We start from the raw sequence: 20,593 nt of genomic DNA on the forward strand, positions 1-20,593 counted from the left end.
CCAAAGCTGGGACCCACAGCAAAGTGTTTCTCTTTCCACCCTCATGGGCACCCACAGCGTGCCCTGCTCTTCTCCTGGCACATCCCATCTCCCCACAGAGCCTTTCCCCAGGGGAACACGTCTGTGCTGGCCTGACCAGCCATTCCTGCAGCCCCTCCCCGTGCTCCCCATAGCCCCTGAGCTGGGGGTGCTGCTCTGCAGGGCACAGGGGCTGTGGTGCCCAGGGCCACGGGGGGGCACTGCTGGGCTGGGCTGGTCAGGCTGGGAGGCAGAGCCAGCTGATGAAGGTCCCTGCCACTGACCCCCTGCCACACAAGCTCTTGTGTGGTCATGGAGGGTGCTCAGAGGGGCCCTGCCTTGTTCCAGTGCTGGGAGGTGGGTCTGGGGGCTGCACTGGATCCAACGGTGGAATTTCTCTGAGGGTAAGACAGGTCTCTTAGACTCCTTTCCCTGTACCTGATGTGTCCCCTGGATCTGCAGAGCTCTTGTTTTTCAGTTTACACCCAGATATAGAATATAATCATGGAGTGACCCCACACTTGACAGGCCTGTGCTCACTGGGCTGAATTTCCTGCTGACTCCTTGGCACAAACTGTCCCTGCAGGTCCTTTGAGTTCTCCTGGCTGTTCCCAGGTCTCTTCAATAAAACATTCTCCTGCCATCATTCCTGTCACAAGCTACAGAGACCCAGGAATGTTAATCCCAGATCATTCTCCATCTGCTTGGGCTCTGGCCATCAACAAGCAAAAGCAGATCTAATTTTCTCGAAGGCCACCCTGAGCCCCTGATCTCATCACACTGAGCCCCTGGAGAACAAGCTAAAAAAGGAGCCTCTTTAAGAGTCCATTCTCTGTGCATGTTCTTCAGAGTGACTTTAGAAGAAAACCACAACCTGCAGGCACTGTGCTGAGGAGATCCCTTTTCATTGTGGAACTGCTGTTTGAGGCCAACTCTGCCACAGAAATGCCCATTGTCTGCTGGCAGTCACAGCACTCCCACTGAAGCAGAGCAAGCACAGGACCCAAAGAATTAACACAAAACAGTCTCTGAAGCCAGCCACAGGAAATACAGCTGGATAGAAACCAGGTTTGGGAGCTATCCAAAGATGGTCTTGAGGTCCGTCCAAACCAATACGAAATATGCAGGCAATAACATATAAGGGAGAAGCACAGCCCGAGCACAGGGCACGGTGACCTGCAGAAAGGGACAAGAAATTTCAAACACAGCATTTTGGCACGATCTATATTAAAATCAGCAAAATTCAGTAGAAGTTGAAAAGTTCACCGAGGATGAGGAGGTGAAATGAGACCCCTACCAGATGAGGTAACAGGAACTCCCACCATAATATTCCTCAAAACGACGACTCCACCCCTGACTCCGCCTGGACTCCGCCTGCTCTATATATTATAACCAAGTGTTGCAATAACATGAATATGCACGTAAAAATGATGTAATCTCTCACAGAAACTGTATAAATACTCTGGGTTCACACTGCTGACTTCGGAACTCTGTTGTCCGACGAGAATCGGACGGTTCCCCAACGTTGCTTCAATAAATACCTTGCTGCTTAAAGATTAAAACTCTGTCTCTAAGCAGTTTCTTTGTGCCCCTTTGGGCATCACCACACAGAAACAGCCCGACCAAACTGGCAGAGCACTCAGATCTTACACCAACATGGGGTCTTAGAAGGAGAGTGTGGAAGTGGAAAGGGAGCAACTCTAAAAAGTCCTGCTGGTCCCCAGCAGTGCTGCTGTGCTGGACTCTTTCCCCTTCTCCTCTGCACATATGAAATTGCCCTGCAGCTTTATGAAGGTCCCACAGTTAGGGTCACAGATGAACAAGAAAAGTTCAGGATAATTTATTTTCTTTGAATATAAAGAGAGCACAATTCCTCATTTACAGAGATTCTGGGTCACACAGGAAAACAAAGAATGACAAAAGAAATTAATAAAAAAATTTATTGTGCACAACATCCTGACAAGAAGAGCCAATTGACCATCACCAAAAACATGAGAAGGCATGTTGGGCTTCTAATGAGTTACACTATGAACTCTATAGAGCAGAAAAGACAGGTTATTGTTGTTGAAAAGCATCCAGTCATCATTTTCCTCACAGCATCCTTGAGTTCTTGGTTCCTCAGGCTGTAGATGAGGGGGTTCAGTGCTGGAGGAATCACCGAGTACAGAACTGACAATGTCAGATCCAGGGATGGGGAGGAGATGGAGGGAGGCTTCAGGTAGGAAAATGTGCCAGTGCTGACAAAGAGGGAGACCACGGCCAGGTGAGGGAGGCACGTGGAAAAGGCTTTGTGCCGTCCCTGCTCAGAGGGGATCCTCAGCACAGCCCTGAAGATCTGCACATAGGAGAAAACTATGAAAATGAAACAACCAAACACTAAACAGACAGTAACCACAATGAGTCCAAGTTCTCTGTGGTAGTAGTGTGAGCAGGAGAGCTTGAGGATCTGAGGAAGATCACAGAAGAACTGGCCCAGGGCATTGCCATGGCACAGGGGCAGGGAAAATGTATTGGCTGTGTGCAGCAGAGCATTGAGAAAGCCACTGGCCCAGGCAGCTGCTGCCATGTGGGCACAAGCTCTGCTGCCCAGGAGGGTCCCGTAGTGCAGGGGTTTGCAGATGGCAACGTAGCGGTCGTAGCACATGATGGTGAGGAGGGAAATCTCTGTTGTGATGAACAACATAAAGGAAAACACCTGTGCAGCACATCCCATGTAGGAGATGGTTGTGGTGTCCCAGAGGGAGTTGTGAATGGCTTTGGGGACAGTGGTACAGATGCAGCCCAGGTCTGAGAGGGACAGGTTGAGCAGGAAGAAGTGCATGGGGGTGTGCAGGTGGTGGTCGCAGGCTACGGCGCTGATGATGAGGCCGTTGCCCAGGAGGGCAGCCAGGTTGATGCCCAGGAAGAGCCACAAGTGCAGGAGCTGCAGCTGCCGCGTGTCTGCCAATGGCAGGAGGAGGAACTGGCTGATGGAGCTGCTGTTGAGCATGAGCTGCCCGTGGGTATAGCACCTGTCCAAGGAGAAAAATATAGTAACAAGTCACAGTACATGTTTCTGAAAAAACCTCTTCTAGTCCTTATGTAACACCCTCAGATCACCTCTTCTTTATCACAAAAACCCTTTAGCTGGTCCATTTGAGGACTTCTGTTGATGCCTGGCTCAGAAAGCTCCAGGGAAAAAGGAGCTCTGCTGATGTTCTGGTATACTCAGTTCTGTCCTACAACAACAGATAAATAGGAACTGAGACTGATGTTAGTTTAAAGCCATCCATGGTACTAAAAAGCTTCTCAACATTGTCACTCCCATTTCACCCTAATGCAGAGCAGAGCTTTGGGGGTATAGTTTTGTTTCTTTCCTTCTATTTGCTCCATCACAAGTAGTGAAATTTTTGGGGCAGGAATCCTTGGTATTTATACTTCTAAGAGACAACTTGTGTGTCCTGTGAGGCAAAGAGATCATCCATTCCTGCAATGTTTGGCAAGATCCATCAGCCCTGCTCTCATCTGCTCAAGGCTGTCACCTCTCTGTTCTGCAGTGCAAAGGCACCCAGGGGTTCCCCTGAGGAGAAACTGGACACTGCTGAGAGCTGGTGACTCCAGTTTCCAAGTGCACATCTTCAAACTCCTCATCCTGTCTCATCCTACAGAAGAGAGATATCTCAGCTCTTCCCTCCCACCAGGGGCACAGAGGGCTCATTGCAGCTGCCTGCACACACCTTGCAGCCCCACTGCCATGGCCTCAGTGCTGGGGGGCTGTGGGGAACACAGAGCTGCAATGGCACAGCTCTGCCCCTCAGGAAGCCATCTGCAGGACAGCAGGATCATCCAGGGAAAGAACTGAATGTCCTAAAGATGTTACATCCTGACTGGAGAGTTCAGCAGACTCATTGCCCAGAGTTCCCACCTGAACTGGGGGCAAAGGCAGCATGAAGAGGAAGGGAAAATAGAAAAATTCCTCGCCACTCCTTTGGAGGCCCTACAGGGATAATCAGATGGCCAAAGGGAAAGGCTCTACTGGGTGATGGAGCTCAGAGGCTTGTTCTGGGCAGAAATCTGCAGAGCAGGGATGGGCCAGAGCTGCCCTAACCCCCCTCCCGAGGAATTGCAACAGCAGCTCCCTCTCACTCCCTGTCCAGGGCGGCTGCCTGGAGCTGTCCCTGCCAGCAGCTGCTTCCCTGGCAGTGCTCCCAGAGCCCATCCCAGCCCTGGGTGCTCAGCTCTGCCCTGCAGAGCCCTCCCAGCACAGGGCACTGCCCAGGGACAGCTCTGCCTGTGCAGGCTCTGCTGGCAATCTCAAAGCAATCCTGAGGAGAATGGAAAAGAAGCACTGATGGTGTGTGTACATGGCAGATTTCTAATCCTCCCAGGTTTATTCATCAGTAGGTGTAAATGATTTGAAATGGAAGTGCCACCTCCTGAAATGAGAAATTAATTTCTACTTTTTATGGGCCAGATAGCCCACAGAAAAAGAATGTAAGAACAGGATAATTCCCTTTGAGGCAGCTGCTGCCTTTCTGTGCTTCTTGAAAAATATCCTGTGAAATCTCCTGCACTGCTGTCCAGCTCTGAGCACCTTTGAACCACAGAGCACCTTATCCACACAAGGACCCAGATCTCAGCCATTGCTCCTTCCTCACAGCCCTTCTCCCCAGCCCTGTGAGCAGCTCCCCAGGCTGGCTGAGAGCTGACCCTGGCAGGCAGCAGAGTCCCTGCCCCAGCACAGCACCCTGGGCTGCAGGACCCTACTCTGCCCCACAGCCCTGGGCACCCCTGGCTGCAGCCCCCGGCTCCACAGCTATTCCAAAGTGCCCACCAACAGCCCCCTCCTCACACATCCCATCAGCTGGGGCTGGGACAGCTTTAGGAGATGCCTCCAGGAGCTGCCCCTGCATTGCCCTGCACCCACAGACTCACCGTGTCCAGCACTGCAAAGATTTCTCCTCAAGAGCTCTGAGTCATCCTCCCAATGCTGAGCCCCTTTAAGCTCTGTCTGTGCCCTGCTGGTGTCCCTGAGCTGCCCTGGCAGTGCCCTGAGCCCTGCTGGGCTGTGCACAGGAGCTGCTCCTGGGCAGAGCTGTCTCTCTGCAGCGCTGCCCGCTTGCCAGGAGCTCCCTGTGTGCCAGGAGCCCGGCCCAGCTCAGCAGCACAGCAACAGCCCAGGGCATTTAATGGCCCTCTGGGGGGTTTGTGTTGTTTACATCAGACTCAGTCCTTCAGAGTGAGTTCAAAAAACTTCTCAAGAAGTCAAAGTCATATTGAAACACTGAATTTTCTTGTAGTGCTAATGGGTCCCACTGAGGGGCAAACTGAGAGTGTCCCCAGACTATAGTTAGAGCAGAAAATGGAGGCAGTGATGACAGTTGTGGACAAGCAAAGGAAAGGTGGCTCTGATGGTGAGTTATGCTGAAAGTGTTCCATTAATCCAGAGGGCCAAGCCCTGACACCCAGCACCTGGGAAAGCAGATTCTGTTCCTCCCTCATTCCTCAGGACTCTTCCTGGGGCAGTGGGATGTGGGATGTGCAATGCCAAGGGCAGGACAATGAGGTGGCGCCTCCCAGGCTGCTGAGCAGGGACAAGGAGGCAATGAGGCCCCAGGGCTGCAAGGCTCACTTGTCTCCTCATGCCATCAGGGGCACACACAGCAGCCATGGCCAAAGGCCTGCACAACTTGGCTCTCTTGGGGCCTTTCAGCTTCTGCACATCCCTGTCTCCTCTCCAGCCCAGGCTGTCCTACGGTGTCCATGCCCTGCCCCTTTCCCTGCAGGCTATCGGCATCCCCCGGCTGCCCCACCTCGCTGGCCCCTTCCTGCACTGACATCTCTCCCTCCTCCCTGGATCTGCTTTGGAATATAAAGCCTTGGGCTGATCCAGGCCCTTTCTTTGTGTCACATTGCATCAGAGCATTTCTCTTGGAGTGAAATTCCTTTCCGCACAACTCCAGTCTGGACCTCCAAGGTGCCCTTGGTGACATTATTTCTTTCTCATTCTGTTTGTAACTACAAAAAGAAAAGCTCCACCATCCCTGACACCACCACTGTGACACTGCAGCACCTCATGGAATCACGGGGTCACTGTGGAATCTCATGGATTTCAGGGACCTCTGTCTCAGTGCAGGGCCTTGAGTAGCACAAGGGACCAGTGTGACACTGTGGAACCTCATGGAATTGTGACACTGTAGAGTCTTATTGAAACAATGGGATCATTGTAACTCTGCAACCTCATGGAATTAAGGGCTCATTGTGACTCTGCAGTGATGGAACAAAAGGGACACTCGGACACTTCAGAACTCCATGGAATCAAAGGGTCATTTTGGTGCTCTGGGACCTTATGGAACTGAAGGGAACCTGGGACACTGCAGAACCTCATGGAATGAAGGGATCACTGTGACATTGCAGGGCCTCATAGAACCAAAGGAGTCCTAGGATAGTGTGGAAGCTCATGGTGTCACAGAGGTAACAGAAGTTTTAGACAGAGTTTATTAGAGAAGATGTCTCATTGAGCTGTGGGGACAGAAAGGACCCCTTGCTTTCTAAACTCCTTCGCAGAGAGGAGCCTGGGGGTGACTGAATCCAATCTTAGCCTCAGATTTACTGTGCAATTTAAATTTCAGGAATTATAAAGGTGTGATGGAATCACTTTTTTCCACAGGTTTTAATGATGGCAAATCAGATCTATAAAATGAGTTATTTGTTATGAGAAATGAACAGACAAAAGAACAGACAAGTGAACAGATGAAAGATCTTAATAATTTACTTAAATCTTCAGTACACTCTGGAAAAGCTAAAAACCTCCTAGTAGAGTATATTATAGCATAAAATAGTGCAGTGCACTGTGTCAAAGCAGTTATTTTAAAACAGTTGTGTTGAAGCCAGCAAAAAGAAACTATCATTAAGCAGAGATTGATGTAACTCTCACACAACTAAAGAGGGCAGATCTCTCTCCTTCCCTTAACCCCTGGGCAATGACCATGAAGAGCCGTCCCTGCTTCATGGGAGAAGCTCCACATGCTTCAAGACAGTCTGTGAAGGGATATGCTATATGGAAGTTGGACAGAGCTTTTAGAGCTATACAGTGAGGGATTGCTAGTCATGAATTTCCAGGCCAGTGAGCAGCTTCTCTGTCAGATCCTGTTCCAAAAAGCAGGATGAGCATTTGCAGTTTGGTGAACCAGGCTGGTTTTAGCAGAATTCAACACCCAAACAGCCCCTTGGTGTCAGCAGTAACTCAGCACAGAGAGCCTGCATTGTTTGCATTCTCTGAGTGGATTCTGGGCCTGATCAGGGCAGAACATCCTGTCATGGTCCATAAGGCTCTGCAGTGTCACAATGGCCCCTTGATGCCATGAGGTTCCAAAATGTCCTGAGGTTCATTTGGTTCCAGGAGTCCCCACAAGTCACAATGGCCCCTTGGTTCCATGAGATTCCGCAGTGCCCTAGGGTCTCTTTGTCTCCATAAGGCTCTTCACAAGTCACTATGGCCCATTGATTCCATGAGGTTCCAGTCTCCCAGGGTTCCTTTTTTTCATTTAATCTCTGAAGTCTCACAATGGCCTTTGATTCCATGAGGCTCCACAGTGCCCCAGAGCCCCTTTGGCTCCATGATGCCCTGCAGTGTCACAAAGCCCCTTCATTCCATCAGGCTCCTCAGTGTAACAACAGCCCCTTGTTCCATAAGGTTCTGAAATGTCTCAGTGTTCCTTGGGTTCCCTGAGGCCCTGCAGTGTCACAATGGCCCCTCATATCCAAGAGGTTCCACAGTGTCCCTGAGTTCATTTGGTTTGATGAGGCCTCAGGTGTCACAGTGGCCTCTTCATTCCATGAGGTTCCAAAATGTTCCAGGGTTCCTTTGTTTCCATGAGGCCCTGAAGTGTCACAATGGCCCCTTGATTCCAGGAGGTTCCAAACTATCTGAGGATTCCTTTGGTTCCCACATGTCACAATTGCCCCATGGCTCCGTGAGGATCCACAGTGTCCCAGGTTTCCTTGGGTTCCAAAAGCCCTGGAGTGTCACAATGACTTCTTGATTCCATGAGCTTCCACAGTCTCCCTGGATTCCTTTGTTCCATGAAGGCCTAAAGTGTCTCAATGTCCCCATTGGTTCCAGGTGGTTCTGTGGTGTCACAGTGTCCCTTTGGTTCCAGGAGGTTCTGTGGTGTCACAATGTCCCCTTTGGTTCCAGGAGGTTCTGTGGTGTCACAGTGTCCCCTTTGGTTCCAGGAGGTTCCACACTGTCCTTGCTGGAACACACCTGGTTGGATGTTGCCCCACCTGCAGAGCTGCCTCCAGCTCTGGGGTCCCAGCACAGCAAGGACAAGGAGCTGTTGGAGCGAGTCCAGAGGAGGCAGCAGGATGATCAGAGAGATGGAGCCGCTCTGCAATAAAGGAAGGGTGAGAGAATTGGGATTGTACAGCCTGGAGAAGAGAAGGCCTTGAGGTGACCTAATTGTGGTTGAAGGGAGCCAACAAGAAAGATGAAGAGAGACTGATTACAAGGATCTGCAGAGACAGGATAAGGGGGAAATGGCTTCACACTGATAGAGAGAAGGGTTAGATGAGATATTGGTAAGAAATTCTTTATGGTGAGGGTGGTGAGGCCCTGGCACAGGTTGTTCAGAGAAGTTCTGGCTGCTCCATCACTAGAAGTTGTTCAAGGCCATGCAGAATGTGGCTCTGAGCAACCTGGTCTAGTCAAAGGTGTTCCTGCCCCTGGGGTTGGAATGAGATGCTCTTTAAGGTCCCTTATGACCCAAAGCATTCTGTGATTCTGTGGCTGGTGGGTGATGTGGTGGTCAGGGCTGGCTTGGGCACAGAGACCATGAAATAATGGGGATTTACATTGTGGGTGAAGGAAGGAGGGGCACCAGCAGAACTGACACCTTGGACTGACAGCTGACAGACTTTGGCCAGTTTGGGAAACTGATGGATGGAGTCCCTTGGGAGTCAGTCCTGAAGGAGAAAGGAGTGCAGGATGGATGCAGGTGTTTTAAGAAGCTTCAGGAGCTGTGCCTCTGTGGCCTGAGACAAGCCAGGGGGCAAAAAGTATGGCCTGGTTAAACACAGACCATGGCCTGGAAGTTAGGAAAAAAAAAAGAGAGTGTATCACCTCTGGAAAGAGGGACAGAAATTATGGGGGCACCACAAGGATATAGTGAAGTTATGGAGGGTTAAAATGTGAAGGGTCAAAGACAAACTGGAACTGAATTTGGCCACTGAAGTTAAAGACAGCAAAAAAATGTGTGTCTAAACCCATGGGCAGCAAAAGGAAGGCTCAGGAGAGTCTTTGTTTTTTGCTGGATGTAGAGGCAGGACAGGGTCAGGGCAGGAGGAAATGGCTGAGAGAATGAATGTCTTCTTTGCCGTGGTGTTTAACACCAAAACTTAGTTGTCTTTTGGATACCCAAGTTCCCTGACTAGAAGTTGGTGATGAGATTCTGAATGAAGCCCCTGCAATCCAGGAGGAAAATGTGAGTGACCTGCTCTGCCAATGAGACCCCCACAAGTCCCTGCCCACATGGGATGCACCTGAGGGTACTGTGGGAGCTGGAGAAAGAGCTGGCCAAGCCACTTTCACTCATTGCCCAGCAGTCCTGGTGAACTGGAGAAGTCCCAGCTGACAAACTGTGATGCCAATTTACAGACAGGGCCAGAAGGATCTGGACAACTACAGACCTGTCAGCCCGAGCTCAGTACCGGGTTAATCCATGAAGCAGATCATCCTGAGTGCCATCACACGGCACGTGAAGGAACCCAAGGAATAAGGGTCAGTCACTGTGGGTTTGGGAAAGGCAGATCCTGCATGACCATACTGATCCCCTTCTATGACAAAATGACCCACTCAGGAGATGAGGGAAAGGCTGTGGATGTGTCTCTCTGGAATTCAGTACGGCCTTTGGCACCACCTCCCACAGCATCTCCTGCAGAAAGTGGCTGCTCATGGCTGGGATGAGGGAACTGTTTGCTGGGTGAAAAACTGTCTGATGGCCTAGAGAGTGGTGGGAATGGAACTAAATCCAGGTGGGGCTGGTCACCAGTGGGGTTCCCCAGGGCTCAGTATTGGGGCTGGTCCTGTTTAACATCATTATTGATGATCTGGACAAGGAGATGGAGTGCACCCTCAGTAAATTTGTGGACAACACCAAGGTGACTGTGATTGTGGGTCTGCTGGAGGGCAGGAAGGCTCTGCATAGGGATGTGGACAGGCTGGATTGATAAGGCCAAGAGTTAGATCCTGACCTTGGGTCACAACAACCCCATGGAATACTCCAGGCTGTGGGCAGTGTGGCTTGAGAGCTGCTCAGCAGGAAGGGACTTGGGGCTGCTGCTGGAGAGTGGCTGGATATGAGTCAGTGTGCCCAGGGGGACAAGAAGGCCAAAGGCATCTGGCCAGTGTCAGGCATAATGTGGCCAGCAGGACCAGGACAGGGATTGTCCCTCTGTGCTGGGCACTGCTGAGGCCACACTTTGAGTGCTGTGTCCAGTTCTGGGCCCCTCCCTGCAAAAAGGACATTGAGGGGCTGGAGTGTGTCCAGAGAAGTGAACGGAGCTGGAGAAGGGTCTGGAAAACGTTGTTTGAGGAACTGGTGTTCTTGAATCTGGAGAAGAGGAGGCTCAGGGAGGACCTTGTTGCTCTCTTCAAAGACCCAAAAGGAGGTCTTAGTGAGCAGGGGTCTCCCTCTCTTCTGCCAAGCCTATATGGAGGGAAAGAGAGGAAACAGACTTGATTTGCATAGGTCAAGGTTCAGATTAGATATTAAAAAATTTTTTTAGAATGAGAGTTTCTTTAGGCAATGAAATAAGTAGCCAAAGGAGTTGGTAGTATCTTGAAGTGCTCAGGTGGTGTTTGGATTTGGCACCTTGGAATATGATTTTGGGAGGATTGTAGTGGTGCTTGGATGACAGCTGGACTAGAAGATCTTGAAAGTCTCTTCCAGCATTGATGATCCTGTGATTCTCTGACCTGTCATCCCTGTTTACACGTTTCTGCTCAAAAAAATCCTGGGGATGTTTTCTCAGTTGTGTCCCTCAGTGGGACCCATTAGCACTGCAAGAAAGTTCACAGTTTGAATCTCACTTTAACTTTCCTCAGGGTCTGATTTTCAGGGACTCAGCACCAAACCCCCTAGAGGGCCATTAAATGCCCTGGGCTGTTGCTGAGCTGGGCCGGGCTCCTGGCACACAGGGAGCTCCTGGCAAGCGGGCAGCGCTGCAGAGAGACAGCTCTGCCCAGGAGCAGCTCCTGTGCACAGCCCAGCAGGGCTCAGGGCACTGCCTGCACACACCGAGGGCAGAAAAGCAGGGCAGAGAGAGGTTACACACAGTCTGGGGTGTGAGGAAAGTTGAGAGGAAGATCCACTGGAAGAGGAATCTTTCCAGGCTCTCACACGGTAAGTCTGCATGAAGGGCAATGTATGTGCAGTTTGTGGGAAGATCTCCCAACGCTGGCACATCCCACAGCCTGGGGGGTCTCTAATGTGGGATATCACAGTTTCTCTGGTGCTGAAGTTGAGGTTGTGCTGCAAAGCAGGGACTCTCTGCTGCACCATCCCAGGGACATCCCAGCAGGGTTCCCTTCTCCCAGGGATGGCTGTAGGGTTTGAATCCATGCTGTGCCACCCATGCTGTCCCAAACTGTCCTGCAGAGCAGGGTCCTGCACCCCAGGGTGCTGTGCCAGAACAGGAGCTCTGCCACCTGCCAGGGGCAGCTCTCACCTGGCCTGGGGAGCTCCCTCAGTGCTGGGATAGAGGCTGTGGGTGGAAAGAGCAAACCCTGGCAGGGCAGTGCAGTGTAGTGCAGGGCAAGGCAGGGCAGGGCAGGGGAGGGAAGGGCAGGGCAGGTTTCTTCTGCTATCTAGTGAGAGTTTCATAGGTGAGGACTGCTTACAGAACCAGAACACTCCAGGATGTTTTCCAGGGGATACTCCTAGGGGGAGGTGAAAGCAGGGATTTCTATCAGGCTCTCAAGCCACATGCCTGGTGGCTTGAGTAGCAGAGGGAACTCTGAGGAGCTGAAGAGGGGCTGAGAACAACTACCTGGCACGGCTGGTGTCTGGGAGGTGGCACTGCTGGTGTCTGGGAGGTGGCACAGCTGGCTCAGGGTGATGCTGCCTTGAGTGTCCAGTGAACTCTGCCCTGGTCTCTCCCCACTGGATCCTCCCTGTATATTTCCTTGTTTCTTAACTTGCCCTTGTTACTGAGGTTGTTTCCTTGTTCTCTCAGTCAGGCTTACAGGGAAGGAGAGTTCGAGCTACAGAGTCAATCACTGATCCTGTGATCCCCCTCAAAATTTTCTCCCTGGGAATGAGACATTCCAATTTTCCTGTGACCAGTGGGGCTATAGGCAGGGAAGTCTGTGGGCCTGGAGAACGAGCTGTTTTTCCCAGAATTAATCTCCTTCTTTAGGACCCTTTTTTCTCTTCTGAGGTGTCCTTCCAAGATGGGAGCTGCCCACAAGAATGCAAATAATCCTCATGGCACAATTGTGTTATCTGAAAGCCCCAGTGGGGAGGGGCAGAGATGCTGTGCCCATCCCAGGAAATGCTGTTGAGGTGGTGAGATGAGTCACGTGTGTCCTTGGGACCATGAGATGTTGAGACAGGCTGAGATATTTAGTGGCCTGTGATGGCTTTGTCTGCTTTTAACAGTGTCTGGCGGCATTCAGAACCCTCTCCCCTGACTTGTCACTCTTATTTCCTCCTTTGACAGTGCCTCTGCTTCCAGAGGCAGCAAATGCCCAACAGCAGCTCCATCAGCCAGTTCCTCCTCCTGCCATTGGCAGACACGCGGCAGCTGCAGATCCTGCACTTGTGGCTCTTCCTGGGCATCTCCCTGGCTGCCCTCCTGGGCAACGGCCTCATCATCAGCGCCGTAGCCTGCGACCACCACCTGCACACCCCCATGCACTTCTTCCTGCTCAACCTGTCCCTCACAGACCTGGGCTGCATCTGCACCACTGTCCCCAAAGCCATGCACAACTCCCTCTGGGACACCACAACCATCTCCTACATGGGATGTGCTGCACAGGTCTTCTCCTTTATGCTCTTCATCACAACAGAATTTTCCCTGCTCACCATCATGTGCTACGACCGCTACGTTGCCATCTGCAAACCCCTGCACTACGGGACCCTCCTGGGCAGCAGAGCTTGTGCCCACATGGCAGCAGCTGCCTGGGCCAGTGGCTTTCTCTACTCTCTGCTGCACACAGCCAATACATTTTCCCTGTCCCTGTGCAAGGGCAATGCCCTGGGCCAGTTCTTCTGTGAAATCCCTCAGATCCTCAAGCTCTCCTGCTCACACTCCTACCTCAGGGAACTTGGGCTTCTTGTGGCTAGTTTTTTTTTATTTATGGGATGTTTCATTTTCATAGTTTTCTCCTATGTGCAGATCTTCAGGGCTGTGCTGAGGATCCCCTCTGAGCAGGGACGGCACAAAGCCTTTTCCACGTGTCTCCCTCACCTGGCCGTGGTCTCCCTGTTTCTCAGCACTGGCACATTTTCTTACCTGAAACCTCCCTCCATGTCCTCCCCATCCCTGGATCTGGTGGTGGCAGTTCTGTACTCGGTGGTGCCTCCAGTAGTGAATCCCCTCATCTACAGCCTGAGGAACAAGGAGCTGAAGGATGCTGTGAGGAAAATGATGACTGGATGCTTTTTAGCAGGAAGAGGCTGCCTGCTTTGCTCTGTCAGTGACACCCAGTGCATTTCATGAGAGACCAAGTCTCTCCTCTTATACAGTTTTCCTTTTTTCTCCTAACTTTACTGTTATTAAAAAAAAAATAGTAACTATTCATTTTATCCCAGTTTGTTAGTCCAGTCTTGTGACCAAGGCCAAGTACTGCCCCAGGCATGTCAACAGATGGGCCATTCCCCACCATGGATGCTCCTGCCCTGGGCTGGGGCTGCACAGGGAGCTGTGGGACCAGCTGTGGGGCAGTGGGGCACAAAGGGGCCATGGAACATTTGCCAGGGGGTGACAGCAGGGCCAGGAACAAAGAAACAATTCCTGGGCATGGTCTCAGCTGTGCATGTGGGACTGTGGGGAAGGCAAAGCTCCCCTGGAGTTGGTGGCTGCAGGAAAAGTCAAGAGCCAAAAGAGCCCCAGTGGCTCTGCTGGAGACCAAGGCTGAAGGAGGGAAATGCAGGGCTGCTGTGGGATGGGAAGGGGGATTTAATTCCAGCAGACACTGCTGTGGGGCTGAGGGACTCCATGGCTTCTCTGCCTGAGTCTTCATTGGAAAGGTCTCTCAGACCTCTGTGCTCAGGGAAAGCTTCAGGGATGAGTAGATCCTGTCTTGGCAGGACCCTCCTGCAATGGCAGAGGGACACATGGCAGTGTGTGCCCCTGCAGGGCACTGCCCTGGCCATGGCACAGGCTGGGAGCTGCCTGGCTGGGAGCAGCCCTGTAAGGCAGCTGTGGGTGGGCAGGAGCTGGGCAGGAGGCAGCCGTGTGCCCTGGCAGCAAGGGAGGCCAGGAGCACCCTGGGCTGTGTGAGCAGCACAGCAAGGACGTGGCTTATCCTGGTTGCTGTGGCTGAGGAAAGCTGCACAAAGAGCTGCGGAGTTTAGAAATTGTATCCTGTTTAATTTGTACTGTGGGCAATGAAGGGAGATTTTCTGTGCCTCTGTCACCCATTCCTCATCCCCTAATGAGCACAAACCTGATGGGTTGTGGTTCCACTCCAGTGGCACTCGGATCTTGTCCCACATCCAGAGCACAGAGCTCCATTGTCCAACAGAGTTCTTGAAAATGAAGGGATTAGAGACACAGGACAGGCTGTGGGGTTCAGGTTCAGGGCATGGTGAAGGATTTGGAGTGGTTGTGACCCCAGGGCAGGACCCAGCACTTGGCCTTGTTGAACCTCATCCACTTGACCTGGGCCCATCGATCCAGCCTGTTCAGACCCCTCTGCAGAGCCTTCCTGCCCTCCAGCAGATCAGCAATCCCACTCAGCCTGGTGTGATTCGTGAACTGACTGAGGGTGCACTCAATCCCCTCATCCAGATCATCGATAAACATGTTTAACTGAGCTGACCCCAGTACTGATCCCTGGGAACACCCCTGGGTGTAACTCCATTCCCCACCAGTCCTTGGGCTTGGCCATCTAGGCAGATTTTTTTCCCCAGTGAACAGATGTTGCAGAGAATGTTTGATAAAGTTCCTGTATCCCCAGAATATTGGGATAAGTGCATATTTAGCTCTGTACAATAGGTAATTTCATTCACTTTTTCACTTTTCCTCTCTCTGTGGACCAAGGGACCTTGTGACCTCTGAGTGTGACTTGCTTGTGAAAGAGCAAATATGGGCAGAATTGGGGACAGGGAGTGTTTGAGGGGACCTTGGGATTTGGGCTTGACACAGAAAGTGTTTCCCATTGATCTAAGGCTTCCTTTTGTGGCAAGTGGACTTCAGAGAATGCAATGTAGACTTAATATACATCAGAGGAAGGACTTTTACTTTTTACTGAGCTGTGCCTTCCTTTGGTTATGTTTGCTGACAATAAATGAACATCCCTGTGTGTCTCCTGCAGCTCTTTCTCCAAGTGCAGGAGGTGGGAGTTGGTGCCAAGGAGCTGAAACCTGCAGGTCCAGCCTTTAGTGGAGGAAGCTCAGATTCCACAAGGCTGCTTTGAGTGCCAGGGGTGTGATGAGGGAAATGGTGGGGTGGGGATTAGGGATAAAGTCTGATGGATTGTCAGACAAAAAGGGTCTTGATTTTCATATCTATTCACACTGAATTAGGAGACACTCAGGATTAATAACAGTGGGGGATTGCTGATATTAATGTATAAACAGGAAAAATAAACAGGCCACAAAAAAGACGTATTTTTTTTCTTTATAGTATAAGAAATTCAGTTTGAATATACTTCTTTTATCTGATAAATTAACCACAGAAGATGTGAAAATTTAAAAGTAAATTATTCTCAGGGGCTTGTCTTGTTAAGAAACCATCAGTGAAAGAGTCAGTGCTCTGTGGAATGCTCTGTTCTGGTTGAATGTTGCCCTTTAAACTTTTGCCAAGCTCCCCTGAATTTTAAGGTTCACCAGTAAAAGTGTGTTATTTGTCCTCCTGAGAAAACGTGTGCAGCATCTTCTCCATTGTGGTCTCTCTGAAGGTATTAAAAGAACTGAAGGCTTATTAAAACAAAAAAATAATCAAAAGGAGGGGTGGATATTTTTGGTGCCTTGTATGTTTTCTAAAGTCAAACCCCTTGGATGAGCTCATAGCTCAAACCTGGTGTCCTACAGGAACCATCCCTGGAAGGGTTCAAAAAACACTGAGATGTGGCACCTGGGGACATGTTTCAGTGGTGAAGATGCCAGTGCCAGGTTAATGATTGGACTCCCTGATCTTAGAGGTCTTTTCCAACTTTAACAATTCTATGATTCTGTGGTGACTCAACCACTTCCCTGGAAATTCTGTTCCAAGGCTTCATAACCCTCAGCCATCCGTCTGCTGACGCAGTCAAGGAACACACCAATGATTTTCACAGTGTTCCTGGATCACAGGATGTCCAAAGCCAAGGCCATTTCCATCAGCATCTTGTCCTTCCTGCACATCGGACTCACCTGAAGCCTCCAGGCCCTCCACGCTGACACAGACACCAGAGGCAGCCAAGGCCTGTCCTGCCAGGCTGCACAGGCCAGCCCTGTGTCTCTCTGGCCCTGGGCACAGCAGGGTTTGCTCTGCTCAGGGGCACCTCAGTCCCTCTCCCATTGCCATGTGCCACCCACCCCAGCAGGCTCTGGAGCAAAGCAGGGCTGGGCTCCAGCACATCTCTGCTCTGACAGAAAGAACCTGCAGTCAGGGAGAGGCAGAGGACAAAGTCTTGTTTAACCAGCCTGAGGGATTAGTGGGATCAGTGACCTCATGTGTTACTGGGGACATTAATGACCCTGTGTATCAATTTGGGTAGCAGTGAGGGGGCTGCAAGTTTGACTTAGGTAAGAAGAGATCAAGAGTTGAGTCAGTGTCAGAGAGAGCCAGTTTCAGGTGGCTCTAAAATGGACCAGCCAGTGCCCAAAGCTGAGCAAATCAGCAATTTTAGTGGCATCTCTGTGACAACCCTTCAAAAAAGGATAAAATCCAGGGTGGTGTAAATGAGGGAGGAGTGAGGGAAATGTGAGAGAAACCACCCTGCAGGCACTAAGGTTTGGGAAGAAGAAGGAGGAGTGAGAGAGTGCCTTGGTGGGTACTTGGCAGCCAAAAGCCAACCCCCAGCCCCTGACAGTCACAGCTCAGCAAAGCACAAAAGCTCCTTTAGGACTGGAAGTTCTTTGCAGCAGCTTTTTAGCAGAGCTGCCACCTGGACCAGCAAAGGTGATGCTGAGCTGGGTCTGAAACTGGTGAGCCTTGTCAGACTTGGATGCAGTAGAATGATGAATGAAGAGTTTTGGTAGGAAAGGATCTTTGAAGTTTATCTAGTCCAAGCCCCCAAGAATGAGAAAGGATATCTTCAATTCAGGTTATTAAGTGTCCTGTCCAACCAGATCTTGAAAGTTTCCATGGATAAGGCGTTGTCACTCTGGGCAACCTGTGCCAGTGTTTCACCACCCTCACTGTAAAAATGTTTCTTTCTATCCAGGCCAAATCTGCCCTCTTTTAGTTTAAAGACATTATCTCTTGTCTTACCCCAGCTATGTCTAGGCCCTACAAAAAGATTGTCCCCATCTTTCTTAGAAGCCTCTGTGGTGCTGCATCCTCCTCCCCATTGAAAGGGATGGGATGTGAGTGTTTCACTGACAACAAAGAGAATATTGGATGGGCACCTCTACACACACAGATACTCATGTGTCCACACATCTCTGCCGGTGTGTGTGTGAATTTACCGTGGTGTGAATGTTGTTGTGAATCTATAATTAAGTCATCATTAAAATTGTAGCAAATGCTGTGGAATCCCTTGATAACTGTTATACGGGTCAATAATTAAGTAGTGCTAATGCCTTTTCCCCATTATTTCTTGTTTCCAAATCCTTTTCACCCTGACCCTCTTGCATTTCAAGCCTCTGTAGATAATTCCATTTTATAACAAGAATATAATGTTTTGTGAGGTCCACCTTGAAATCTTCCTCCCCAACTGAAATAGGAAAGAAATGAAATCAGCTGTAGAAGTCTTGAACACCTGCAGACAATTAAAGGAAGGGAAATAAGTTATTTTTCCTGTATTTTAATGATCCCCACTGTGTACTTGGAGCAGCATTCATGGTCCTGAGGTGCTGAGAGAAGACTGAAGAAGCTGCTCAAGAATTCAGAAGGAAAACTCCAAGTCCCTTGAAAGATAAATGGGCCCCACTGAGGGCAGGCACTGACAAAGCCTCCCCAGGGACTCCTTAGAGCAGATCCCTGGAGGCCCTGATTGCAGGGAGACAAAGGCTCTGTGCAAGCCTCTTTGCCTTCTGAAACTCCAGCAGGTTTGTGTTGCCAGAGCCCAGAGCTCCTCAGGGCCCCTGAGAGGGACTCTCAGCTGGGGCAGCTCTCAGTGTGTGTGCACAGGTGGCTCAGATGCCTCTGGGTGCCCAAGGCTGCTGCTGCCTGTCAGGGAGGTGACAGATGTGACCTGGCAGCCCCTTCCCAGCCACGGGCCTCTGGAGATGCTGAGGCCCAGCTGACTCCTCACAGCATTGCCACCCATGGTGGGAAAGAAGTTGGAGAGGTGAGAAGAGCAGGGAAAAGGAGAGGGTGGGACCCTCAAAACTCATTGGGAGGTGACTGGGCATTGGGGGAATGATGTGTAAGGGATTGGAGAAGAGGGAAAGTGTGAGCTGTGACCCCCAAACTGATCTTGGGAGGGGCTGGTTATTGAGAGGATGATGGAAAACAGGGGGAATAGGCATAAAGCTGGGAAAGGGGGGGTGGGCAGAGGGGGCTTGGAAAAGGGAACTCAGGGGTGGCTCCCTGAGCTCCCAACCTGCTGTGGGGTGCTGGGGTGCTGAGGGGAGGGGGCACTATGGGGCAGGGGGGAGTGGAAGCTTAGACAAAGTTTATAACAAAAGAATTACTTATTATTAGAAATGATAAGATGCTAATCAAAATTATTTACTACACAATATAAATGCTAAAACTTCAGTAACTATGGTATAAGACAGGACAGTGCACTGTCCTCAAGCAATTCTTGAAGCAATTGTACTAAAGTTACCAAAAAGGAAATAATTATTAATTAGCAATCGATGTAGCTCAGACAGCCCAAGGCTGCTGGGGAGATCTCTGCTCTCAGCCTCCAGGAGTGACCTTAGCACACATCGCCCCCAGGAGGGGTTACCTTGGAAGAACCTGCCACTGAGAAACAGGACTGGATGTTTATAGTATAAAGGGATTGACTGACAGTCATTTGAGTCCAGTGGTTGCCTCACCATCAGGATGTTAATTAGGTGTTGCAGCCAGACTGATAACATGTGCAAACGGGACATTGCTTGAACATATCAGCAGGGGAGAGAATGTTCTCAGCCCTGCGGATAGACCTGTTCTCTTTAAACTCGACAGGTTTTAAAGCCCCTTGGTAGACCTGTTCTCTATCATTCAGGTAGGTACCTTTCAGTTTGGTGGGTAGACCTGTTTGCTCAGTCCCGGGGATAGAACTGTTCTCTTTAAGTCTCTAGGTACACCTGTTCTCTCTCCCAGTCCACCGGGTACTCCTCAGACCGGCGGCTAGATCTCTTCTATGTATGGCTAGTAGACCTGTTTGCTCAGTCTGGAAGGTAGACCTGGTCTCTCTCCTAGTCCGGTGGGTTGACTGGTTCACTTTCCCAGTCCGGCGGAAAGCCTTTTTAGTCTGGCGGGTTGACCTGTTCTCTCCAAGACCGGCAGGTAGACCTGTTCTTTCTCAGCTCGGCAGATTAAGTGCTCTCATTTCGGCGTGTAGACCTGTTCTCTCAGCATGGCGGATAGACCTGGTCCCTCAGCTCAGCGAGGAAACCTGCTGTCTCCGCCGGCCCTGTTTCAGGCGCGGGTCTCCTTCCCTCGCCTGGGCATCCATGGGTAGACCTGGTAGTGTCAGCAGCATGCGGGTAGACCTGTTCTCTCTCACACCGGCGCCCACACCCACTCCCAAACCCGCTCCGGCCGCCCCGCCGGGACCGCCTTCCAACAGAATGGGCGCTGCCAACCCAGGAACACCCCCAGGACAAGGGGAGGGGACACCCACGCTCCTCCTTTTCCACACCTCCGACTGCGCGCCAGGAACTCTCGGGTGAGCGGGAAAACAGGCTGGGAAAAGGGGAGAGGGGAAAGAGAGGCTGGGTCCCCCGAACTGCACAGTGCCCCCGCTGCCCCAGCAAGGGCCATGAGGGCTGTGCTATGGAACACGAGAGCCGGGATGGGCCCGGCCAAAGCCCCCAAGGGCACCAGGATGTGCCGCTCCTTGGAGCCCGCTCTGGGGCTGTCACGGGGCGGGGCCAGAGCTGCACACAGGGACGGCAAAGGGCCCCGACAAAGTGCTGCGGGACCCCCGAGCTGAGCCCCGAATAGCCTGGGGGGGCTCTCGGGGGTTGGGTTGTGTTTGGGGGGATGGTTGGGGCTTGAGGGACCCCAAAGCTGAGCCGCCAATGCCCCTTGGGGGCTATTGGGCGTCCCCAGGAGTTGTTTT

At 51.2% G+C, this 20,593-nt stretch overlaps 1 protein-coding gene across 1 annotated transcript; it reads right to left on the reverse strand.

The window, feature by feature from the left end:
- Window positions 1-2,038: 2,038 nt before the first annotated feature.
- Window positions 2,039-3,007, reverse strand: LOC139674694 (olfactory receptor 14J1-like). The gene has a single exon (XM_071561299.1). The coding sequence runs from the start codon at window positions 3,005-3,007 to the stop codon at window positions 2,039-2,041; it is 969 nt and encodes a 322-aa protein (XP_071417400.1).
- Window positions 3,008-20,593: the final 17,586 nt, after the last annotated feature.

Source organism: Pithys albifrons, chromosome 7 (genome assembly GCF_047495875.1).
Source record: "Pithys albifrons albifrons isolate INPA30051 chromosome 7, PitAlb_v1, whole genome shotgun sequence".
Lineage (NCBI taxonomy): Eukaryota > Metazoa > Chordata > Aves > Passeriformes > Thamnophilidae > Pithys > Pithys albifrons.